Here is a 27199-nt window from a genome sequence, read left to right on the forward strand (position 1 = left end):
GACATTTACACTGTAGAGGAACGTAACGAGCGGGCCATTAGGTTGCAAGAACTAAGGTGTCTAACAGTTGCGGAATCGGTGGACATACATTTTGTAATTAAAATAAGACAGGGCCACTTACAATAACATTTTCTAGATATACATTTGCGGGCAAGGAGTTACGAGTCCCATTTATACCGGCGCCATTTTGGGCGAGGCCGGGCAGGTCCAAGATATAGTCAAAATGTCTCCACCAACCATCGGCCAGACCAGAACCCCTTTCGGCCCTTTATGCTACAAGATGGTGTCTTCCATTCAGAAAATATTGTTGGCAGCATTTTGAAAGGAAACAGAAACAGCCGTTCTCCTAGTGAGTTTCACATTGTTACATTTAGGAAGAATGTTGAAGAGTAGTATGTGGAAAATCTGAAGCCATTTTTCTACAAACTCTCAATCAGACTTGGATGGAAAAAAAATCCTGAAGAATGTACAATTTTTGTCTGTATAGCATCAACAGCAACGCTTGAGTCAGCTTTGTGTCAAGCCGCCATTTTCATTCAATCAATAGCGTCCCCCTGCACACATTCAGGGACCTGGCCGTGTCTTCAGATGAAACGGATTGTAGGAAAAGAAGCAGAAAGGAAAAGGAAAAAAGTTCCGCCGGACCTCGGGAGCCGGCCGCCTATGTCATGTGCGACCTTTGGCCACACCAGGGCAATAGTGAAGCTGCAGCAGGTGCAAATAAGCTTCAGACAGTCTTACAAGCACTGCTCAGAACTCTCAACTATGGCACTCAACATCCAGGACTTGCCATTCGGATCTTGGCGCCTTGTGCTGGTTCCGACCTATTCACACATCGGTCCACTACTGACATCACCTCATAAGCCAACGGGGCACCCCACGCTGACTTTCGACGCAGCATTGTAGGATGGCCACACCAGTGCGGCAACTTGCTGGGCACAACCTCGGTGCCATCTGGATCTCGGCGCGTTCGACTCACTGTACCGCAAGAGTGACCACAACTCAGCTGGACACGCCGTCTTTTGGCGCAGCATTGTAGGATGGCCACACCAGTGCGGCAATTTGCTGGACACCACCTCGGTGCCATCCGGATCTCGGCGCGTTCGAGTCACTGTACCGCAAGAGTGACCGCAACTCAGCTGGACACGCCGTCTTTCGGCGCAGCATTGTAGGATGGCCACACCAGTGCGGCAATTTGCTGGACACCACCTCGGTGCCATCCGGATCTCGGCGCGTTCGAGTCACTGTACCGCAAGAGTGACCGCAACTCAGCTGGACACGCCGTCTTTCGGCGCAGCATTGTAGGATGGCCACACCAGTGCGGCAATTTGCTGGACACCACCTCGGTGCCATCCGGATCTCGACACGTTGTGCTGCCTTCGGCCTATTCGCACATCGGTCCGCTACTGACGCCGCCTCACGTGCCAACGGATTTTCTACACTTTTTCTAGCCCTATGCCGCATAACAGGTCATGTGACTTGTTTATAAAACTTTTCATTGGTTCATTTTACTTTTGGTTTCCTAAAGATGGAAGGCTTGGTCATATGACCTAAAAATAACACTTTTCATTGGTTTAGAACATTTTTTTTTCCCAAACGATGAAAGCCCCACCTTGTTTCTGGATCATTCAGACTGAAGCTGGCGTCAGCATGAGAGCACCACCATCTCGTGGCTCCGTCGTGGTCATTCCGCGAGCAATCATGGCAGCCGCTCCCCACCGGAAGCCTGCGGGAGTCGGGGGCCCCCAAGACTTTTGTAGAATCTTCACGGCTGAGGGGACGCTTTTCGAGAATGGAGCCCAAGCCCTAGCAGGCAAGCATCCGAGTTCCAAGGTGTCCCAGGGCCATTTCAGTGGACCAGGCCCAAAACCGAAGAGCCGTCCGCCATTTTAAGAGTCATGTGGCAGCCGCCTATCGCTGCACTGCAAGAGTGGGAGCAACTCAACAACATGGTGAGCGAGACGCTGTAGTCGCAAGAGCAGGCGCAACTCAGCTGGATGGCCGCCACCTGGGGAGGCCCGTTCACGCCGCCTCCCCCACGCCCCCCCCCCGGGCTGCCGCACGCTAATTTTCGGAGCAGCATTGTAGGATACCAAAACCAGTGCGGCAGTTTACTGGACATCACCTGGGTGCCATCAACATCTCAGCGCGTTCTGCTGCCTTGGGACTATTCGCACAACAGACCGCTACTGACGAGGCCTCCCCCCGCACCACCCAGGACGCCCCACGCCAATTTTCGGTGCAGCATTGTAGGATCCCAAAACCAGTGCGGCACGCAGGCGACATCACCTGGGTGCCGTCCAGAACTCTGCACGTTGTGCTGCCTTGGGACTATTCGCACAAAAGACAGCTTCTGACCATTGTTGCTTTTTTGGGTGAAAATTTTTTAAATGTTTTTACAGTTTTTGTTCCGTTCATTATAGTTAAAAGTTAATAAAGTTTTAAAATCTAACTTTGTTGGAGTGCTATATATGTTTAAAAAATCGGGTGAATGGGGCCTCGAATCGGGTTATTGTCATGTGTGGGCTTTGCAAGTGTACTGCTACAAGATCGGACATTTCAAACTCAAATGCACGTTCTTTTTCTTACCTTTCCGAAGCATGGAGCGCAATAGCAGGCAGAGAAAGGGTGATGCACGTGTTGAACACTGCCTGGCCTGGCAAGTTGCTGGCAGTGCCCCCCCCGCCCGCTCCTGAAAGAGGGCACACACACACCGCCGCCCCGAGTACTTCACAAATCTTTAAAAGACCATGCGCTTGTTCATGAGGCTTAAATGGTTTATCACCCCTTCTAGAACCCCTGCATCGACCCTCTGACGTTTCCTGGAAGAATTAGCACGTAACACAATACCAAGCCCTGTCAGCTGAAACCCCCGAGAAATCATGGGGCATATTATCAAGGGGGTTTATTTCCGCTTTTTTGGCTTTAAAAGCCAAAAAAAAAGAGATAAAATTATCTCCCTATTACCAAGCTGTCGCTAACACCAGTTAGTGACAGCTAAAAGGAGATAGCGACCATCTTGGGCCCCGCTTTGCATATCAGTGATATTTATCACTAATGACATGCAAAGTGGGTGTGCCAAGATTTTAGCGACTGGAAACAGTCCCTAACCATCGCTATCTCCTATTACCAACTTTTGGAGATATTCGCGCTAAGCGCGAATATCTCCAAAACCTAACACCTGCCCTGAGCAGTTTTAGCCATGTTATCCAATGGGAAGTGGATAACATGGCTAAGAGCATTTGCTGGATAATGCATGAATATCTCTGACTTTTCAACGATATTCATGCATTGCGGCCGTTTTTTATCGCATTTGCGATAAACCTTGCTAATAGCAAGGTTTATGTGCGATAAAATTCGCCGATGTGCGGCGATAATTTTTGTCTCTAAACAAGTTAGAGACAAAAATTATCGCTAGTTGTTGGTAATATGCCCCCGGGTTTTTCCTTGCAGGAATCGGGAAGCGAAAGACTAGCACTGAAATCAGTAGTCTCACGCCTGAATCGGGAGGGTTGGCATGTCTGGATACTCTACAGCTGGGGCCATAAACTACATCCGCAGGGCTAGGTGATAGCCTAGGTCCGGCCTGGACAATCGGACACAGAGGAAGAGGAGTGTCAGAGGGTGCGGTAGTGAATAGGGTGAAAGGGAGGTGTCGGGCGGGCACAGGGTGTGATTCTCAGAGAAGAGCAGCGCAGATGGGGGGAAGTATATGGCCCATGCATGAGAGAAAGAGCGGGGGTGACCAGTGCGTGGGGGAGATGCTTGCGAGGGTGGGGAGCCATGCTGAGGATCGGCGGCGTGCAGAGAGTGGCCCTGGTCAAGGCATCTAAAATGGCTGCCGTGCACGACAAAATTGTGGCATTGGACAAAAACGCAAGATGGCGCAGACAATGTTTATCAATAAGGATTCATTTATAACAAAATATTTACTCGCAGTGACAAAATGGTGGTCAACACTTCCTGATTTCCATCGAATCGAACGTTAACAAACGTCACGCAGCAAAAAAAAAAAAAAAGCTCACGCACAGAGCAGTTTTTAGCCATGTTATCCAATGGAAGGTGGATAACATGGCTAAGAGCATTTGCTGGGTAATGCATGAATATCGCTGACTTTTCAGCGATATTCATGCATTGTGGCTGATGTGCGGCGATAATTTTTGTCTCTAAACAATTAAAACGAAGCACAAAATGGCGAATTCCCGTTTCGCTACCAGTTTGCGGCCCAGTTCGCGGCCCGTGAAGCGCTTCTACCGTGAAAAATCATTTTTTTTTATTTTCCCCACGGGACCCTTTAATAACCCCAACAACATTCCTAGGGGGTCAAGAGGGGTATACCTTGCCCCCTTTCAATAAATTTCCCCTTCGTTTTTCACCTCTTCTTCTCTCTCGATCCTACCGAGAGATAAGATGGCGGCCGCTCCGGACTGTTTAGAATGTTGACAGACACCGGAGAGCCAATCAGCTTTCTGCGCGCAAAGTTCCGTTTCGCGAAAAGTAAGCGGACCGGATCGCTGCCCGGAGCGCTGTTACAGATATATATCTTGTTTTGAACGTTCAAAGGTTCAAAGGTTCAAAATAAGCTTTATTCGATATTCATAAAAATATCATATAAGCGTACATTGTTATACAGAATTTATAAAACATTAAAAAACGAGAGATTTCAATTAAAAAAACGATCCGATACTCAGTAGGAAGTTAAAATCATTGGTAAGAGAACTATTAAAAAGTGCGCTTTAACAAAATGACAATATCACTAGTTTTAAAAACTGTTCTATTCACCAAGTGTTATTGTTCATTACTCTGGGTCCCGGATAAAAGTCAAACAAGTCCCAAGTAGAAATAGGGCCATCTCCTGGTTTTGGTTGAGAAAGTCTTAAGTAGGGGACAATATTCCTGTGTTTAAATCTGATTAATATCAGGTCTCCCGCGATGTCTTTAGGCAATCTGCCTAGCCACCCCACCCTCCTGACGCTCAAAATTCCGCCATCTAAGGCGGGCGGCAGCGGTCTGTTTTTATTAAGCCAAAAGATGGTCTTATTTAACAGATCCTCGCTTGTTTCGTAGTTGCCCTGGCCAAGTTCAGGCACCCCGGAAAGAACGGACACGTAGGGGGCAGCCTCAGGGGGTAGGTTAAATCGGTGCCTTCTTGCCTGAGGATATCTACAGGCTTTAAAAGGGGCGCTAGCAGGTTTAGGGGTATTATTACGACCCCTTGGGAAGGGTATGCTCAGGGCAGGGTCAATTGTTCGTGGTTTCCAGTGTTCAATGGGAATAGGCTTGTCAGGGTTTATAGGGGGCGTGGAACCTTGGGAAACAGCAGAATTGACAGTTGGTGGGAGAATCCTTTTTATTATTTGTTCAACACTGGTCACCCTATCTCCCAACTCCTTAATTTTAGTGACCAAGGGTAACAGAGCAGCATTCAACAATTGCTCAAATTGGGCCAATAGGGTCGGTTGGAGGGGGGGAACAGGGTTATTTAAGGTAGTCACTGCTTTAAATGGCGTTAATACAATTGGGTTTACAGGGAAGGATGGGGAGCTACAGCACATTAGATCGACATTTAGTGGAGTTTCCTCGTTGTTCAACCGGATTAAGTCAGGGGATGCGGGTACATCCTGGTTGGTACAGTTGATAAGATCAGTGTCTTTCCCCACTCTGGGGGGGGTTAATAAATCTGGGACATAGTTTGTGCCGCACACGGCATTAAGCTCATCCCAAATGGACATCATAGGAGGAGTACGTAGGGCCTGATTAGTCACTGGACAGCTGAACATAGGTGTGTGTAGAGAAGAATGAGTCAGTACCTCTTATGTTGGGACCAAGTGGGGTGGCCCGCCCCGTCCTCCTCAGGTCCTCTGAGGGCCACAGAGGGCCCGCCCTTTGCCCGGGCTTAGCCCCGGGCGCCGACCCGCGCGCGATCCCGCGACGCGGGGGCTCGCGCTGTCCTTAAGCGCACCTCCGGGGGCGGGGCAGGATGCTGGATGCGCGCCTTCCTGGGCGCTGATGTTGCTGGGATATGTAGTTCCCGATCTGCCGCCTCTCCGCGGTGATCGGGATGTGAGCCTCACCAGGGTCCGGTGTCAGGGCAAAGCAGCACTCGACTGCAGGCGTCCTCAGCCCCCCAAAAGAAAGCGACCTCCCAGGTCAGTGGATGGCTCAAGTCCCCCGCTCCCCCGGGGCTCGCGCTGTCCTTAAGCGCACCTCCGGGGGCGGGGCAGGATGCTGGATGCGCGCCTTCCTGGGCGCTGATGTTGCTGGGATATGTAGTTCCCGATCTGCCGCCTCTCCGCGGTGATCGGGATGTGAGCCTCACCAGGGTCCGGTGTCAGGGCAAAGCAGCACTCGACTGCAGGCGTCCTCAGCCCCCCAAAAGAAAGCGACCTCCCAGGTCAGTGGATGGCTCAAGTCTGTTTTGAACGTTAATTTCTCAAAAACTACTGGAGCACATATATTGAGACCTAGCAAAGGCACATCGGGCTAACAGTCCCTACAATTTTGCCAAGTTTCGTGCAAATCCATTCAGCCGTTCGAGCTAAAAGTGAGTCCAACCGCCCTATGGAAAAATGAATGGGAAAAACGCGTTTTGGGACCCCCCTTTTTTCTCAGCCCCCCCTTGACGAAACCCCACCAAATTTTCAGGGGCTGCTCAGAAACAAAATGTGCCATTTTCCTGAAAATTTCAGCCGATTCCGTCCACAAACGCCAAAGTTATTAGACATAGAATTTTCAAAAATCCCATAGGGAATTAATCCTAACTATATATACCTACTGGCGAACGCCAGTAGGTAATATATATATTAAACACACTCAGGAAGGCCCTTCGGAATGAAACCACAGGAAGGCAGAATTACACTGATGATTTATTTTCACCGCATGCCAGCAGACGATACAAAAGGAAAAGTCTTCAAAGTTGCAAATGAACAGCCATACGCGTTTCGGGATAAAACATCCTTTCATCAGTGGCTTGTAGCAAGGAATGAAGAGCCCTGTTTGTTGCGCACGTGTTTTAAATTTCAATGTCCTGTCCAAGTGGGCGTGGCTTATTGCACAGCCATCTGGTCATTGTAGTGCAGCAATAGTTTTGCCCTTGTGGGGTGGCTTGAATTCCTTCTAGATAGTCTCGGGGTAAAATCCAAGTGGAGAGAGGCAATTTCTTTCTTACATCTGCCCCGCTTTGCTGAGGTGTATATATATATATATATATATATATATATATATATATATATTTAAATATTCGTATACATAAGATGTTCCAGATCCCTGCCCTGCAGAGAGCTTGATGGAAATAGTCAAAGTAGCAAGCCAGATGTGGTGCATCAGGAACAAACCCATATGGTATACCATAGACAATTAGGACTGAAAATGAATTGAGTCTTTCACCTACCTTTAAGACCATGTAAGCCATTATGTGGAAATCATTATATAAAGTGGTAGCATCATTGTGACGTCTAATGTTATTTGGGCGTCAGAGAGTATATAATTTCTGGTGTATGCTCTTGTCCGCCTAACATGCAACATTCAAGAGCCGTTTTTTTGTTTTTGCAATAGATGATTTTTTAGGCCTCTTTTGAAAACACTCAGGTAGGTTCTATGCAGACCTGAGTTGTGAATCCTTGGGAACTTCCTGAAAAGAATGTTTTTAGGATGGATTTCATTCTTCAAAATCCGAATGCATAGGTACAGAAACAATTTGCTTGTAGAAGATATATTATATTGCCGCCATGGACGATACATTTGTTTGGTAGGTATACTTGCACACTCTGTCGTTGATTCACAATGACTATCCCTACTGTGTGTAGCTGACAATTGACAGAAAGTCTCTGGTTTCCAATGACTAGCCTATCTTTATTTGTAAGCAATGCACACACGTTATGCAGTATTATGCTCACCAGTCAATTACTTGTATCTTCTTAAGGCGTCTTCATCTGGGAGCTGGACAATATTTCTCAAATTAATGCATGTTCAGTTGGGAAGTGTATTTGTCATAATGATCATGTTTTGAAAAGACCTATGAAAGTGTTGCTTGGTTTTGCTATATTATTATTGCTTCTGCCCTACTTTGCTTGATATACTACAGGGTTGAGGTGGGGAAGATGGCTCTGGGTGTGTTAGAAAGACACTGCTTAATTGCAATGACATACTTTTTTCCACACTTGCCCTGCCAGTGCCTGGCCAATGTATGAAGTGATGAGACTCAGCCATATTGTATTTAATATGTGGTCGGTGGTAGAATAAGGTCCAAACTCTATATGTGGTAGATCACTTTGTAGACTAGTATTGTGTTGGATGAAGATGCATTCCTTGTGGATGAAGCAATAGACCTGTTTGTTAGGACTTGGCATCCATTTGTTGCTCCCTTGCACTCAGAGTAACAAGATGGCTGATTTCTGAGGAACGTGAAAACTCTACAGAGTAGACATGATTCTGGCACACAGTCACACACACACACATTCACACACACACACACACTCACAGACAGACACACACACAAATAAACACATTCTGAAACAATTGGTCAATATTAGATCCAGGCCTGACGGCATGAAGTAGCTGAATTCACCCCTCAAATTGGCAATTGTCCTTAACAACCAATGAACCTGTGCTATAGTCATTATTACTGCTACTGTTGGTGGATATATGGAAAAACCAAGATAACAGCAGAAATCTGAACCTTGAATAGGGTACATCCTGCTAAGGAAACGTCAAATTGCAGTCTGGTCCTGTGCTTATTATTTTCATATGACCTTCTCTTCAGACTCAACAAATGGTAAACAAGGCACACAGTGGCTTCATATTGATAAAATCTGACTCCCATCAAAGGTGAAAGGCTGTTTAATATTACCAAAGCCCAGGTGCCTTCCCAAATGAGGGATCACCTCCTGCTACTCTTCCTATATAAATTTCTGCAGTTACAATGTTACATCTCATCCTCAAATTTCTGGTCGGTGTTAGTAGGGATATCGCTCTCGAGGACTGGTGATATTCCAAAAGGAAGACTCTGTATTCTCCTGCAACTGAGCAGGACAGACCAGACAACCACATCTCTTCACCTGCAATGATTAGCATGCTTCCTCAGAAGCTACTGACTGAGGGAGAATATGCTTCTGGAGATGAGGAGAACCCCTCTAGAAGGATGCCTCTTCATTCTTTGCTAGCTCATAATGCCAAACTCACGCTACTGCTTTCAGGTTCAAAACCACTTGTACGAGGAAGCATCCTTCTCAAATATCCGTAAGTGTATGAATTTGATTTTCTAAGCTTCATTTCTCACAGCTGTAAAGAAAAGAGCAACCTGTTGGGAATTCACTAGAGAGCTGTTTAACGCCCTGTTTAGGGCAATAATGGCCATTATGATATTTTCACGTGCTCCTGGTGGGTTCTCACACTAGGGTGCTGCTTTCAGAGATGGATTAGCTGCCATGAGCAAACAATGAAAGTTCCTATTACACCACTCTAGTCGCTGTAGTTTCTCGCCCCTGCTGTGTGGGGCTCTTGTCTAGGACTGCTTTGCTGGACGTATTTTGATTTCCATGTGCCCCACCCAGGGAGTTTGCTCATGTGTGAACATGAGGCAAGTGAATGTGGCTGCTACAGTCTGGTGTCAAACTCTCTGTTCCCAGAACATTCACCGCTGCTTCAGCAAGTACCTTACAGTTTTGGATCAGCAATGTTGCATTCCCCACAGACCACCAAAGAATGGTCTGTGGAAATAGTCTCTCCCAAAGGCCATCCGTATCTGAAAAAGTAATGCATATAACACATCAGGCCCAAATTCCCCCAGAAACGCTTGCATTATAATTCCCTACTGCTCTCCAAAATTCAAGCAAACAGCAGGAGGCGGGATGGGGTCATATAGTTTAGGATAATGGGAGATATCGGAAGTTTTGTAGGCCAGTGGCGTGTTTATCTGCGAGGATGGGGCAACCCTCTGTTTGAAACTACTATTCGTAAAACTGCGTGAACAGTTATGAAAATATTTCGAAATTACACCTACAGCACAAAATATGCACTGCCGGTATTTTGCGTGACCTTTTTAACGCAACAGTATGCCTTATATATATTTTTTTTCGGTGGGAACCTCCCGTGGTTGCGAATTATTCAAAAATGTGAAATCATGAAGAATTTTGTGTTTCATCGCATTTTATGAAGAGATACAGTGGTAATGTGAAATTATGAACATACATCTGCAAAATGCAGCAAACCCTCGGGGTTTGCATCCTGTGTTTTGTTCCTCCAATGTGACCTTCTCCTTGACTGCGTTGCATAGATAATCAAAGCGAGGTAAAATCTCACTGGAGTGTAATAGCTACTGTACTCGCACAAAAAGGTAAGCTCTTTCACCTACACCTTGTGAAATATATCCCCTTAGCAAGGTAGAAAATGTGACTTCATTGCTTGTGAAATGACATCACTTCCCTGTTCTCGTTCTCAGGGTCATCGTTAGCGCCCCATTTCAGAAAAGCGGTGCCAATGAAACAGGACTGCTGTACCAGTGTAATCCTTCTTCGGGGAGATGCCAGTCCCTCAATATACCACGTAAGTAAAATAAAATGTTTACCAATCATAACACTTTTAGGTTGGGAAGCCCAAAAAATCTGTTGTTTAGAAATACCAGTTATGAGTGGCGTGCCCACGTGAATAGTGGTTTGTGCCGGTAGTGATGGACAGTGTTGGTTCATATCGTGTTGGACAGTCGACATTTTTGACATGGAAGATTGCTCATAAAAAACAAGTTTCTTTTTCTAATTTGGAAGCCGAGCATGCGTAACATAAACTTTGGGCCACATTTACTAAGGGTTTGTGCTGGACAAAGTCATGCAAAGTGACTCCAAGCAGCACAAATTCTTGCTAAGGTATTTACTTTACTGCGCAAACGGTAATTTTTCGATGTAAAGGTGTCAATTTCTCAGTGCAGATAGCACTGTGCACGGCTTTGTGCCTCTTTGAGTCAGTGGGGCATTATTTGGGAGTGCGATGGGCGGATTAGTGCAAGCACCTTTTGTTTTGGACTTGAAGCCCGATCTACTAAGACAGCTAAACAAGGCTTGGTGTAAAAAAATAATACCCCTTGAAGCAGGCACTTCCATGGAGAAATGTTTTCATTTCTCTAAACATTCTACACATTGCATGTGTGCTGCAATCTACAGCATAATACAATGTGTTGAACGTTTAGACATGTATCTAGTCATAGAATTTTGTATTGGGAGGGTAGGCTTCCAGTACAAATCCTATGCTAGACAGCATGCATACAACTCTACACCATGGAGCAAAAGTTGTGCATTACCCCAGCGGGCCTGTTTCTGGCCATTGAATGAGTAGTGACCGACAGCAAGCCATATATGCCTCTATGCTGCTTTCTCCCCTTGTGCTGGGTTTTACTCAAAATAAGAAGTAATAAATCATTAGTGTGCATGACCGGTCTGCCCAGACTCAAACTTCTCAGACAGTTGGTGGCAATTACATTGAAAAATAATCTTTCTGTGTCCTTTCTCTCTCTGTACTTCACCTTACCTATTCTATCTTAACCCTCCACTTCTCTATGTAGCTTCTTCCTCTCTCTAAGCTTGCGCTATCTGCAGGAAGGTGGATATCTGACTATATGGTTACCCCCACTTTTTTCCTGGTGTTTTGCTGGATTTCGACTTAGTTGGCCTGGGACCCTGCTATTCAGGGCCCCAGTCTATCTGATTTTTTAATAAAATGGATACCATGTTCTTTAGGTACATACCAGATTGGTTACTGGGTCACCCTTGTGAGCCCCTGTATAGTGTACCATAGGTACCCAGGGCATAGGTGCACCCTAGGCCTACCAGGGGCTGCAGCATGTATTGTGCCACCCCTGGTTTGCCTTCCAAATTGACACCACAGGCCTGTTCACACAGCCTGGGTAAGGTGGTGTAATCACCCCAAACTTAGATATACTATACCTATATCTATCTATACATATAGACACATATACACCTATAAGTCACTCCTATGGCAGGCCTTGACAATCCTGAAGGAAGAGTGCTTGGTTTTATGTGAGAGGGTGCCCTAGCATGAGCTGAGCTCCTCTGCAGCTTTCGGAACCATCTCCTTACAGCTGTTCTATGATATAGCCATACCATATACTCTTAAGTGCATTATAATCCTCGCGGTTAATACTAACTTTGGTTTGGCTTTATCAAAACATTGTCATGTAAGGTGTCAAACACTTTGGAATACTACCCCCCGCCAGTTCTGGTGGCGGGGGTAGCATTCAACCCTTCTAGATGGAGAAGACATGTAGTTACTCGTTTACCCGGTTAAAGATAAACAGAGCCTCAGCATCACAAAATGGATGCTGCTGCCACAGACACGAGTCTGACCTCCTGTTGCTGGACGAAACTCCAGCAGGGGAGGCCTGGACAATAGATTTCCTGTCCAAGGAGGTGCTGGCACCTCCCCAGACAGTCTTTTGTGTATTGGGGCAGGGAGGGAAGCATTCAGTGAATAAGTTCTAGACACTGCCTGGGGCACACAAGGTGCTCCATGCATTTCCCAGTTCAAACCGGTTGCTGGGGCACTCTGCCCCAGCTCTGGCGTGAAACTGGACAAAGGGAAAGGGTGTAACCACCCCCTTCCCAGGTCCACCCATAGGAGGGACCTTAAAGGTAGTCCAGCCCCTAAACTTAGTATAAGTATTGGAACCCAGTCCCTAGGATTTTAGATTACCCTGGACGAAACTTTAAAACATATATCCTGGACCTTCAACATTCCATTTCGACTGAAAGACGGAAGACATCTCTCTTGTGGTCAAGGAGTGACCACCCTGTTCAAACAGGCACCAACAGCAACGTTGCTGGTCTGCATTTTCGAGGCTCCCGCCGGATCCCGAAGAATCTGCGACACAGGACATGGACTTCCAGACATCTCTGACCCCGACCTTCCCTCCAAGCAAAGCTGAGACCCGTGGCGGACACGAGACGTGAGACCGGAACTTCTGGACATCCTACATTTTGCAAGCTGCACCTACTTCACGAGGTAACTCGAAGTTGTGCATTGGGGTGCTTGAAGCCCCAGACCCGAGCACCATTTGCACCAAAGCTCAGAGCCCCCCACTCCACGAGTGACCCGTGGGCCCTGCTTTTGCATCTCAGCTTGATGCGTCTTTGCGGCTCTTAGTCCATTGGCTAGTGAGCCCCCCGAAGACTTCCTTTCAAATCTAACTTGCTTTCTTGATTGCTTCAGGTTTGTTCCAACTTCCCTGCAAAAGAGAAGTTCCTCAGACCTTTCTGGTCTGCACCAAAGCCAATCTCGACATCCTGCGTGGGTTGCGTTTGCCAAGGCTTGTTGGGTCCAATCTGGGTACCAACACTGCAGTCAACTAGATCCTTCATGGGACAGCTCAAATCCAGCTCCTGGTTGTCCTTGACGCCTCCTGGTCCTCGTGGCTGAAGAGACAAACTTCACATCTTCACCTGAAATCACCCAACATCTGGTGGCATCTTTCTATCGCCGCCCTGGTCACTGGCAAGTGACCCAGACTCTGCCCCTTCTGCTTTCAGGTTCTACAGATCTTTGATCCAGCCTTGGATCCACCCGGACACATTTCCTCTGGTCATGTGCAGCACTTCTTTGCAGCTCTCCAATGAAAACGACGACGAAACCCGACATGAAAAGACACCTATTCACCCGGCTTCCCTGGGTGAGGTAACATGAGTACTCAGAAAATTAAGACAAGGACAGAGTCCAACCACTCAGCACCTAGTAAATCTTTTAGTGGCAGATGACGTAGAAAATGTATCAGATCCAGATACCCTAGGTAGTGGGGAGGGGGGCCATCCATCATCAGAGGAGGATCCTAGTGGGGCTCCCCACCAGGACTCTGAAGAGGATGAGGATGAAGACCAGGCACTGGGTGATGACCCAGGCCTGGGAGTAACAGGACTAACTGGAGAAGGAGATGGCCATGAGGGTCACTCCTTCATTCCCCCAGGTAGGCCTACTGGTGGTCCTAGAAGACAGAGATCTAACTCAGGTGAATCTCACCATTCTGTTTCATCAATAAGGTCAACTGCTTCATCTCATTGGAGGAGAGTGAGAACATCCCCTCAGAGAAGAGAGCATGAAGCAAGAATGACAGAAGTCAATCTTAGGATCAGAAGGCAAGAAGTTGCCCTGGCTAAAGAGACCCTATCTCTTGAAAGAGAGAAACATTGTGTGGGCTAGAGCCCACTGGTGGCAGCAATATCCCTAGTGATAGGGAAAGGTCTTATGACCATAGAAACCTAAACAAGATTGTCCCTCCCTATCAGATTGGGGATAACATCCACAAGTGGATAATTGCTTTGGAGAGGGCCTGCAAAGTACAGAAGGTACCCAAGGAGCAGTGGGCAGCAATCTTGTAACTCTCCTTAGCAGCCAAAGGTAGAGATATGCTCCTCACTGTCATAGAAGAGGATGCTGACAACTACACAGTTCTGAAGAGTGCTCTGATAGATGGGTTTGGCTTAACCACTGAGCAGCATAGGTTGCTGTTCAGAGACTCCCAGAAGACACAGGCTCAGGACTGGACTGATTTTGTAGATTGTGCTACTAAGGCCCTGGAGGGCTGGTTACTGGGCAGCAAAGTACAAGAATTTACAGGATTGTATAATTTGATTATGAGGGAGCAGATCCTAATAATTGTCAAAACCAGCTTCTACACCAGCAACTGGTGGACTCTGATCTGACCTCTCCCCAAGAATTGGGAAGGAAGGCAGACAAATGGGTCAGAACCAGGGTGAGGCTTAAAAATCAGGGTGGTGACCAGAAGAAAGATTCTACCAAACCACAAGAGAAAGGTGGGGATAAATCTAAAGATAAATCCACAACAGGGCCCCAAAAATCCTCTGAGGGGGTGGGTCCCAAACTCCTTCCTCTTCTGTTAAGAAACCTTATTGCCATGTATGTAAGCAACCTGGCCACTGGAAAACTGTCAGCAGTTGCCCAAAAGCCAGCAATAAGGAAAATATTCCTCCAAGTAATACTCCAACACCTCCTGTTACTACTAGTAGTAATCCTCCAGGTGGTGGGAATGCCCCCAAAAATGTGGTTGGGTATTTTTGGGGAACTCAGGTGGACTCTGGCCTAACCAGGTTCCCTACAACAGCAACTCTAGTCTGTGATGGTGGCATGGGGTTTGCCAACTTCACTGCTTGTCCCAATACCTTGGGCAAGTACAGACAGGAGTCCCACATCAATGGTCAGAAAGCTGTGGCCTATAGGGACACAGGGGCTAGTATCACCATGGTGACAGAGAAACCAGTGCCCTCAGAACAGCTTTTACCTGGGTTCACATACCATGTGACCAATATTGATGGAGTCAGGTCAGATAATGCTATGGCAGTAATAAATCTCAGCTGGGGAGGTGTCACTGGCCCAAAGAGAGTGGCAGTGTCTATAAACTTGCCTGTAGATTGTTTACTGGGCAATGATCTTGAGATCTCAGCCTGGGATGAGATAGAAAAAGAAACCCATTCCAAAATGGAAGGCCTTCCTGAAAAGGTTGGTAGGGATGTGATGGCCACAGCCCAAACCCAGACAGATTTTAGTGTTGTGAAGCCTGAAACTATGGATCACCCCACTCAGACAGAGAGCATTGGGGAGGAAGAAAAGTCTCCCTCCCACCAGACTTTAGATGAGGGTCAGCCTCCTCAGGGAACTGGCCCTACCCCTTGTGAAGGAACTGCCCCAGAGGTAGTCAGGCCTGGCCTGGCAGAGCCCCTGATATAGGTGGACCCTTCCAAAGTGATACCCAGTGTGGGGCAGGTAACCTGCCCCTCTCTACCCTGCCTCAGTCAGCCCTGGGCTGCAGAGGTCAGGGAGGCCAGTGGACCCCAAGGGCCCCCCTGTCCAGAGGAACCCCCCCATGGGCAGATTAGGGGCACCCAGTGTAGTAGCCCTAGCCAGGTGAAAATTCCTCAACCCTCTGGGGGATCTCCCTTACCCTTGTGTAGGACCCTCCCCCAGATGAACTCTGCTGGGCACAGGCAAACCTGGAACCCAGTGGCCCCAAACCTGACCTGTCCCTCCAGTGGTCCAACCAAAGGGACCCAGCCTTCAGTTGTAGGCAGCCAGAGGTTGACCCTGAAAGCACAGTGCAACTCAGTCCTGGAAAGAAAGGCATGCAATGAGGATAGTGATTGAAGGAAGCTGGGCCTACCCTTAGTAGGGCCTCACTTCAGTACTCCATCCCAGCACCAGACGTTTACTTTGCTAAAACACCCCACAGGTACAGATTCCCTATGGTGGAGACCCTCTGATACCCTTATGGTGATGGATTGCTTAGTGGACCATACGACAGGGGGTAACCATGCTAGTGCAGGTACTTCCTTATATGGCCACTTAGTCGATATAAGCTTACCTGGAGAAGGATAGCCTTATTTCCTTTCGTTTGGGGGGGGGGGGGGGGTGGTTGTATAGGAAGGTGGATATCCAACTATATGGTTACCCCACTTTTTTCCTGGTGTTTTGCTGGTTTTCGACTTAGTTGGCCTGGGACTCTGCTATTCAGGGCCCCAGTCTATCTGCTTTCTCTATAAAATGGATACCATGTACTTTAGGTACATACCAGATTAGTTACTGGGTCACCCTTATGAGCCCCTGTATAGTGTACCATAGGTACCCAGGGCATAGGTGCACCCTAGGCCTACCAGGGGCTGCAGCATGTATTGTGCCACCCCTGGTTTGCCTTCCAAACTGACACCACAGGCCTGCTCACACAGACTGGGTAAGGTGGTGTAATCACCCCTTACTTAGCTATAGTATACCTATATCAATATATACATATAGACACATAGACACATATGCATCTATACGTCACTCCTATGGCAGGCCTTGACAATCCTGAAGGCAGAGTGCTTGGTTTTATGTGAGAGGGTGCCTTAGCATGAGCTGACCCCCTCTGCAGCTTTCGGAACCATCTCCTTATAGCTGTTCTATGATATGGCCATACCATATACTCTTAAGTGCATTATAATCCTCGCGGTTAATGCTAACTTTCGTTTGGCTTTCTCAAAACATGTCGTGTAAGGTGTCAAACACTTTGGAATACTACCCCCCGCCAATTCTGGCGGCGGGGGTAGCATTCAATCCTTCTAGAGGGAGAAGACATGTAATTACAGAGCCTCAGCGTCACAAAATGGATGCTGCTGTCAGAGACACAAGTCTGACCTCCTGGTGCTGGACGAAACTCTGGCAGGGGAGGCCTGGACAATAGGTTTTCTGTCTAAGGAGGCGCTGGCACCTCCCCAGACAGGCTTTTGAGTATTGGGGCAGGGAGGGCTGCATTCAGTGAATGCTTTCCAGACAATGCCCGGGGCACACAAGGTGCTCCATGCATTTCCCAGTTCAAACCAGTTGCTGGGGCACTCTGCCCCAGCTCTGGCCCGAAACTGGACAAAGGGAAAGGGGTGTAACCACCCCCTTCCCAGGTCCACCCATTGGAGGGACCTTAAAGGTAGTCCAGCCCCTAAACTTTGTATAAGTATAGGAACCCAGTCCCTAGGATTTTAGATTATCCTGGATGAAACTTTGAAACATATATACTGGACCTTCGACATTCCATTTCGACTGAAAGACGGAGGACATCTCCCTTGTGGTCAAGGAGTGACCAACCTGTTCAAACAGGCACCAACAGCAACTTTGCCTGTCTGCATTTTCGAGGTTCCCGCCGGATCCCGATGAATCGGCGACATAGGACATAGACTTATAGACATTTCTGACCCCGACCTTCGCTCCCAGCAAAGCTGAGACCCATGCCGGACACGAGAGACGTGGGACAGGAACTCCTGGACATCCTGCATTTTGCAAGCTGCACCTACTTCACGAAGTAACTCGAAGTTATGCATTGGGGTGCTTGAAGCCCCAGGCCCGAGCACCATTTGCACCGAAGCTCAGAGGCCCCCACTCCACGAGTGACCCGTGGGCCCTGCTTTTGCATTTCAGCTTGACACATCTTTGCGGTTCCTAGTCCATTGGCTATTGAGCCCCCCAAAGACTTCCTTTTAAATCAAACTTGCTTTCCTGGTTGCTCCAGGCTTGTTCCAACTTCCCTGCATAGGAGAAGTTCCTCAGATCTTGCTGGTCTGCACCAAAGCCAATCTCGACATCCTGCGTGGGTTGCGTTTACCAAGGCTTGTTGGGTCCAATCCAAATACCAACACCGCAGTCAACTAGATTCTTCATGGGACAGCGCGAATCCAGCTCCTGGTTGTCGTCAACGCCTCCTGGTCCTCGTGGCTGAAGAGACAAACTTCACATCTTCACCTGGAATCCCCTGACATCTGGTGGCATCTTTCTATCGCTGCCCTGTTCACTGGCAAGTGACCCAGACTCTGTCCCTTCTGCTTTCAGGTTCTATAGATCTTCGATCCACCCTTGGATCCACCAGATACTTTTCCTCTGGTCGCCTGCAGCACTTCTTTGCAGCTCTCCATTGAAAACGACGACGAAACCCGACACGAAAAGAAACCTATGCACCCAGCTTTCCTGGGTGAGGTAACACGAGTACTCCGGTGCTCCCGTGGGTCTTGACTCTCGATGTGTCCTAGTTTAAAAGGGTTCCATCGTAGTCCATCTGGAAGTGCCCTTAAATTGTAAATTTGTAACTTGTTTGTTTCCCCTAGAAAGTCAATGGTAACCCGCAGCTGTGTTTAGACACTGCACGCGTCTCCCGTAGGCCTCCTACTTCCTAACCTTTGGTTGTTTAGAGTAGCCCCAGCGATTCCACAGGCCCCAGGCCTGCTTTCTAATTCTCACATGGTTCTTATACCACTATTTTAGTATATGGTTTGTGAGGCCCCTAGGGCATAACGTATACTGTGCAACTTATCGTATGCTAATTGAGTAACTTGTATTGTACTTTTACCTCTGACCTCATAAACAGTGCAGAGGGGTTGTGTTTAGAATAAATACATATATATTTGATATATACCTTGTGTGGTATCCTCTTATTTGGTACTCAAGGGATTATAATTGGTAAAACAACTTGCTTAATACGCTCTCTGAAGTCTTAGCCGGATGACTGCTGGTCCATGCTACCACTAGGATAGCTTTCTATAAGGTTGACTTTACAACCACCATCAAAAAAGGGGCGATTAGACTGGTGCAAGGTGCCCACTAGAACTAGTGGGCATCATATGCCAGGCTAACTTCTCATACTATCCGTCCCTTGCTTACCTCACCTCTCTTAACCCCTTCCATGCTGAGGCTCCCAGCCGTCATGACCACGCCCGTGATCGGAATGTGCCGCACAGGAGCGGAATTCTGGCCGCGGGCAAGGGGTTAATATACCCAACTTACCTCACTCTGCTTCATCTTTCTCTACCTCTCTCTCATGATGTTACCCCTCTCTATATCACTCACTGTGCCAACATCTATAACTATCACTCTTGGCCCCTTCTCTCTTACTCAACACTCTCTAACTCACCTCTCTCTCTTTATCTTTATCTCATTACTCATTTTTAGCCTCCTTGTATCTCCCTTTCGCATGCTTCACTTCTCACACAACCTCATTTCTGTCTTTACCTCACCGCTCTCCATTTCTATGCTACCGTAGCTCTGTCTACCTCTCTCTCTCACCCCTTTCTGTGCATCACTTCTCCTTACCTCTTTAACTCATTTCTCTCTCTACATCATAGCTCTCTGAGCACCTCACCTCCCTCTACCCGCCTCCTCTTTCTTCCATGAGCAAAACTCTACATTCACCTCAACATTAGGTCACTATTTCAACTCTCCTACCCCCTTTCTCTTGTTCTGCCTCTGTTACCTTTCATTCACCTCTCTAAATATCTTGTTTTTTTCAGGTTACCTGTTTCTCTATCTCTACCCCTTTTCTCTAGCCACATATCCTCTCTCGCTCTCTCTCTGACACACAAGCAAATCTCTCTCTTCAGGATCTCCTTCTCCATTTCAACTCACCCCTCTACCGTAATTATCTCTGTCAACCTCTTTCTTTGTAGCTCTCTCTTCCTCTCAAATCTTCTACCTCTGTATAAACCCCACCTCTTTCTCTATTACACGTATGTCTTTTGGCTTCCTCTTTTCACTCTACAGGTTTCTTTTTCTACCCTTCACCCCTCTCTCTCCCTTTCTCTATTCCCCACTACTCTCTTTGTCTGACCCTTTTTGCTATACATTTCTCCTTTTGCTCTTTCCACCTTACATTGCTATGTTTTTCCTCCTGTCTTTCTGTCTACAGCTACCTCTTGTTGCATTTACCTTTGTTTAATTCGCCTCTTTTTTTACATTATCTCTCTCTTCCTCACCCCTTAGAATACTGCACTCCTCCACATCTCAGTCTACCTCTGTCTCTCTCTTCCTCACTCTAAATCGTAACCTATTTCACTAACTACCCATTCTCTATCTATATCTTCTTTATGCGTCCCTTTATCTTTCCTGCTGGATTCCTCAGCATTCCCTATTTACTTTAGTTCTCTCCATACTGCACAACTCTTTCTGCATCATCTCTATCTCTATCCCCTTTTCCCTCTACTTCAAGCCTCTGACTGTAGCGTTCTCTTTATATCTCTGTCCATCTTCTGTATCTTACCTTGTCCCGTTACTCTCATTGAGCAGGATCACGGGTAACTGTCTAGCCAGAGAAGTATTTTAAGAGGAGAGAGACAAGGCAGAAAAAGAGAAAATAGAAAAACAACTTTGGATTTTAACCAATCGAATGTGAAACTCCTCAGTGCAGCGCTTTGATTTTAACTATTGCAGCAATAACGAAAGTCGTGGACACCAGACAATCTGAGCTTTCAGCTGTGTTTGTGTGTTCCCGTTTCTGAAGGTTTAATATATAATTCTATATTGTTTGGCACTACTAGGGTTTGAATGAGCCGAAAAGGGATAATCATTTTTAAGTTGTTCCAAAAGGGGGCCTCAAAATATATCGCGCCTGGAGCTCCACAAATCCTTAACATGTCACTGCATGGTGAGCACCAGATCATAGCTTGGAATATTTAACCCTCTTAAAGTTGGAGCATCATTGTCTCGAGGTCAGTCACGGCCCGTGCAGGTAAGAAGGTGAGAGAGTGGGGCTCTCCAAGTTTGTATGGAGGACAGCTGCTGAGCACTGGGTGCAGTTTGAAAATCCTGCCTAGCATCTTCTTGGCGCTAACTGCATCCTATGCAGGGCTGGCGGTTGTTAGTGGAGTTTCGCTACGCTGAACTCCCTGAAGCGATAAAAAAACTCTTCGGAGTTCCGCAAGCAGGGGAGTGCTGTGCGAACTGCCGTTCACGCTGATCTTCCTGCCAGTAGGGTAGAAATTTTACCCGAGCAGCAGCTCGCACTCACCAACTTAACGTACGTGAGCGTGAGCAGAGAAAAAACTCCGTTGTGCTACAGGGAGTGCAGAAAACTCTGCAAACTCTGCGAACAGAGCAGAGTTCTCTGCTCAGGTCTAATCCAATGTCTCAGATTCTCCCTCTTGTGAGGATGTTTGTTTTCTCCTTTCTCTTCCTCATTCTCTTCCTATTTCTGAATTAATAAAAGCTAAGAATTCCGGGAGCTGTTTAACCCATATTGCAACTCCGCATTTCCTAAGGCCTATTGGAGTGTTGGCTGTGGAGTGGACTCTGCATACTTTGCAGATTGATGGCCAACGGCGGCCAGGACAGGTAAGCGTGATGGGGCAGGGGGTGGGTGGGAGGGGGGTATTCAACAGAATGAATGGGTAAAATTAAATAAATAAATAAAACCTAATCTGTCGTCTGTCAACTTCCCCCTCCCGGCCTGCCCCACCGTGCTTACCTGCACCGGCCGCGACTTTTGATGCCCATCTGAGACTCTTTGGGTATAGATCTTTGGTTGGCATTTGTGATTACAGGCACCTGGGAAGTCTAACCAGCCAATGAATAACTATATTTATTCTCCAGAGGATAACTGTTCCTTATTCAGAGATTTACATGATTTACAATACCCAACCCTATGGTTCAGTCTATTTTTTGTGAGGGGGATAGTTTTTGTGAGTGTGATGCCTGGAGAGCCGGATGTCTTTGCTTAAGATCAGAAAACCATGTAGATTAATACACTGAACTTTTAATCTCCGGTGATGTTTTATTTTCCTTGTAAGGCCAGAGCATTCCTTTCTAGGAGGGGATCATGATCTGTCTGTGTTCCTATCATTATAAAGAAGAGAAGGCCAGTGCTTCATAAGTGCCAACAAGGAGTCCCCTTCTAAACTTCCTTTCCCTCCAACTCAAGTTGAAACACAGATTTACACCTGGTTACCATACAGCTCCAAGCATCGGAGCCAAGACTGAGGGCATTGCATTTGAAGTAAGAACTAACAGGATACTCACATGGGCCGGTCTAGGCTCGCACCGACCTGCTGCTTTTGCCCCCATTGTTGCTCACAGAGGCCCTACAGTGGTGTGACTCGTTCCCCCTGTATCTACCCTGCCCACAGGAGGGGCCTTGGCCGCTGGCACAACATAAGCATCCACGGACTCCTGCAGAGCGGGATATTCACACAGCCATTCTAGGCTTACACCAAGATTCTACTTCTGCTTGCAGTTTTGTTCACAGAGGCCCTACTGGTGTGAAACTCGGTCCTGCCTCATCCACACTGCCTACAGGAAGGGCCTGGGCTGCTGACTCCCCTTTAAGCATATCACAGGTGGTCTCTGCATTGGTGCGTGCCAACCGGTGAGAGCTCTCACTGTTCTTTGTAATCTTGTGCAAACAAAAAACTGCAGGTACTGCCTCTGCTTCTATCCAACAGTGATGATCAACAGCATGCTTGAGAGGGCAGTCGGGATAATCTCCACTGAAATCGCTCTTGCCGAGCACAGTTTTTCTTTGTGCAATGGCACTGCTTTAAGAATTGCAAAAAACACAGTTGATGGACAGAATGTAGAACAATGTCATACATTCACCCCAGTACAAGGATCTGGGCCTAAATCCATCGTTTTTTTTGCACTCCACACCACTGCTTTAAGAATACCATCAGAGACTTGTTCACCTTTAAATCTTAGCACCTTAGAACCCTTGGATCCACGTGAGTGGGTTTTATACAAAAGAATCAAGGAGTGGGTCCAAAATGTATTGGTCCTTTATTTGTGTCAGTATGGGTTTAGAAACAAACTGCAAAGAATCGAGCAGTGTCTGAATTTGAATTTGGTGATCAGAAAATACGCTATTGCCAAACAAACCCCTCTATATCTGGCATTTATGGACCTATCCTCAGCATTTGATTGTGCTAACTGCTTCAAGCTTTGGCATACACTTATCTTGCATGGGATGGATGACGTTTTAGTTTACTTTTTGGCCTACTTACACACTGACATGAAGGCAAGAATCGGGATAAGTGTACAAGAGGTATCCAGGGATATAAATGTGAATCGGGGTGAGACAAGGGTGCATGTTGGCCACTCTATTTATCTTATCTTTCAATTAACTTTTTACATTTTTATGCACTGTTATGCAGCATGTATCCAAAATCAAAGGTATGCTGTTACCTACTCTCTTGTATGCGGATGACACAGTGCTTATTGCACATACACCTAAGGCACTGCATCTCCTGGTGCTTGCTTTTGTGGACTTCATGGCCACTCTAGATTTACTCCCTAACTTCATGAAATCACATATTATTGTGCGCCGCCCAAAGCACAAGCAGCTCGCTACCATCTCTATTGGAACAAATCACCAGAGTAGCACCTAAGGCACTGCATCTCCTGGTGCTTGCTTTTGTGGACTTCATGGCCACTCTAGATTTACTCCCTAACTTCATGAAATCACATATTATTGAGCTCGCTACCATCTCTATTGGAACAAATCACCAGAGTAGCACAAGCACGTTTCCCTGTATGGGGGTTACCTTCACTGCCATCACCTTGTGCAGAGCAAAACTGTCATGTGCAATTGTTTCACTATGCAGCCTTCCACAGCTCTTTGGAGGTAGCTCACTCAGCCAGCTTTTGCATATTTATAAGTCCCAATTTATTTCCATCGCAATATACGGGGCTGAAGTATGGGGCATATCAAACTGTGCGGCTAATCAGCCCAATGAAGGCCACCTTTCTCCTAGATTCATCTGCCACAAAGAGTTTTGTTTGCCCTTCCTGGAAGATTGCCTTTGTGTGTGACCGGCACTATTGTGGGTGGCTGTATGGAGAAACGTGGAGGCTAGTTTAAGAGGGGGGATTCTTTTGGACTGTTTCTCCTGTGAAAGAGGTATGAGCATTCCCTGGTTAGTCGATGTAAAAACTGCATATTCTAGGATTGGGCAGCTGCGTGCTCTTGTGGAGCCTGAATTTTGTAACACCCTCAGCGAAAAGCATATTAGTCAAGCCATGCATATCTATGAGTATTCCCAACAAATTAACAGGGTAATAAAGAAATCAAGCGTTATAGCTTACCAGGGTAAGATTGTGCCAAACAGTACCACCAACTACATCTGGTATGCGTGTGGGCAATGGGAACGCTCACTATTGTGCACATGAGCACACGAGCACTGTGCCTCATGACGAGCTGAGCTCGTCATGAGCACCGAAGGGGTTAAGTGAGCTATTGCCCAGAGTCACAGGATGCTGAGCTGCCGCCGGCGATCAAACAGTTAGCACCGCTCTCCGTAGTCAGTCGCTCTGGCCACTGTGCCACACCTCTCACCCCTGTTAGGGGATGCGCCTAATCTAGACAACACTGCATATACCTGTGATGGCAAGTCAGGACAATCTATGTTGCCCTTTTATTTTTTTGTAAATTTTATGAAAGATACACAAAACCTTTTTCAATTCAGGCTTAAAAAGTAAATGCTGGGATAGTAGGCAGATGAGACCAGCTTGTATTCTTCTAATGCAATTATCCAACCTAGAAACTTTCTGCATCTGGGTTCGTTTTTAAAATCCGCTGTGAGGGCACGTAACACTATGCTCCCCTAACTCTGCTACTCATATTGCCTCATTTTTAGGGATGTTTGTAGAATGTTGCTATACATATTTTATATTGTGTGGTTTCTACTGTTTTAACATTCATGCTGCTATTACTGTTTTAATGTAGGGCTGCTACCTGCTTGCTGCTATGTACATTGTTTCAACGTGATAACCGGTATTTTAATATCATGTGTTTTAACTGTTATGTATTACTATGTTACATTTATGGATGCACGTTACATACGAATAAGGTTTTCTGAATTCTGAAGAACTAACATGCCACTGAGGAAAGGGGTTAATAATGCCCACCAGACTTCTAAACATGGATGCCAGTCATCTCCTCTAGTTGGAGTTTTAAGGTAATGTGTAATTGTGCACTTGCTGGAGGAAATGCTTACTACGTAAGAGAAAAACCTGACTGGACTGTCAACACCATAGTGCTCCTATAGGGAATGGACCAGGAGCTCGAACGATGGAAGAGATTAAGTAATAGTGCAGCAAAATCCCACTTTGGCAAACGTGGCGTACTGTTGCTCTTCAAATGCATTGGGCCTTTTCTTCCAATATTCACGTACACAGGAGAGATTTAAAAAATACACCTTTTTAGGGTACTCTTTTAACGTTTCCTTGCGCTGTGGGAGCACCACACCATGAAGCATTATATTTTGTTGTTTAGCTATTTTCAATTTTTAAAGCCGATGTGTTATGGTTGATACACACTTCTAGCCTCCTCAAAGGGCTGGCATGCTTGTATGTGCTTACCCATGAAAAGTGAATGTATAGCTGTACCTAAAAAAAAATCCTGAGGCAATGGCAAACACAGCAATACTAACAGCAGCCTAGGCGCATATCCCCCCCAGGAAAATATCACCCTACAATCTGTTAATGGGAAGAGCGAAAAAATATTCCTCCAACCCTGTAGAAAGTGGGGGTAGTGAACATTAAAATCACCCTGCCCTTGTGCAAGGTGGAGGGGTAGAAAAAGGCAACTTCCTCCGCTATTTAGACAGTGTAGCCAGGCCAAAGGGGTACAAACGCCCCCATTTCCCTTTACCTAGATTTGGGGGGAAAGGGGCTCTAAATACCCACTTCCAGAGGCAAAAAAATTCTTGGTTCCAGTATTGTTCATCACTGTATGTGGCTGTTGATGTTCATCATCATGGCAGCTGCCAACCGTCTTGGTCTTCCATATGCATTAAAAAGAAAGGAAAAGAGGGCAGGAACAGCTGACACATGTGGCGCTTTGCTCACAATTGCAAACAAGACACCTGCTTGCTTCCTTTACCTTTACATTATGAGGGTGAGAAGGAATAGGGAAACTGACAGCTGCCCCAGTCTGTTGTTTGGAATTGTGAAAATGGTGCCAAGGCAACTTACAGATGTCCTCAATCACCCGCATTCTTTTGAGGGTTGTTAGCAGATAAAAACCTTTAAACTTGGCCATATTTGGGGACCTGCTCCCAGAGGTGAACGCTTGTGGGCAAAAGCCATGCACGACTGGTTTGGGTGGGACAGGAGAGTCCATTGGCAACTTCCGAGGACCAATTCTATTGTATACCTGTTCTGTCCTTTTGCAGTAGAGAGAATGGGAGAGCTGACTGGGATCTAGCAAGTAGCTACTTAAGCATGGTCAGACTGGGACAGAAAATAGGCCCAGGCACCAAAATTAAAGTGACACTCATTAGTGATTTAGAAAGCTAAAAATGATGGACTGTATTTGCAAATTGGGTCGTTTTGCACTTATGAATACAAGCTGTATAAGCGTTCTAGTGCACAGCAATACTGGGAGGTTGGTCCATGCTTCAACAACCCATTCACCCTAAAAGGAGGACATATAGCACCAATGTCAGGATAGGGGGGAAATCCTTGCCCCGCACTCAGAGCATCTTTGCTATGTTCAAAAAGTGACAGAACAATCCCTTATGACAACAATGTGGCTCAGTTAGAAGGTCGAAGCAGCAAAGCCAGTTTTAAATACACAAAGCGATAATGACGTTAGCGTAGTACAAAGCTTCAGCACCAAACCTGAACTAACCATGTTACTCAAAGTCCGTGAAATAGATAGAAATATTTGGCTAAACTATGATTGCCCTGCCATGAACCCCAATCTACACTTTACTGATAGAACTAAATAGGGGTGAAACATATCTGAGGTTACTTGATCTCCCGTGCAGCATGGATAAAGTCTGGTAATCAGGCTGCTTGCCTTCTCATTTAGAGGGGGCGTGGCTTAGTAGTTTAGGATCTGTCCCTTAAGAGGCGAGGTTGGGCTGAAAGCAGATTATTCATCCCGTGTTGTAGTGAGTGGCATGGA

The 27199-nt window shown here is 46.7% G+C and overlaps 1 protein-coding gene across 1 annotated transcript in view; it reads left to right on the forward strand.

Moving 5' to 3' along the window:
- Window positions 1-27199, forward strand: part of LOC147703538 (integrin alpha-M-like) — a 509428-nt gene that overhangs the window by 99313 nt on the left and 382916 nt on the right. Inside the window, exon 3 of the mRNA XM_086931904.1 lies at window positions 10439-10542. Within this exon, the coding sequence (XP_086788030.1) occupies window positions 10439-10542 (104 nt within the window). The remainder of the gene's footprint in view (window positions 1-10438; window positions 10543-27199) is intronic.

This window comes from Lissotriton vulgaris, chromosome 7 (genome assembly GCF_964263255.1).
Source record: "Lissotriton vulgaris chromosome 7, aLisVul1.2, whole genome shotgun sequence".
In the NCBI taxonomy this organism is placed as follows: domain Eukaryota; kingdom Metazoa; phylum Chordata; class Amphibia; order Caudata; family Salamandridae; genus Lissotriton; species Lissotriton vulgaris.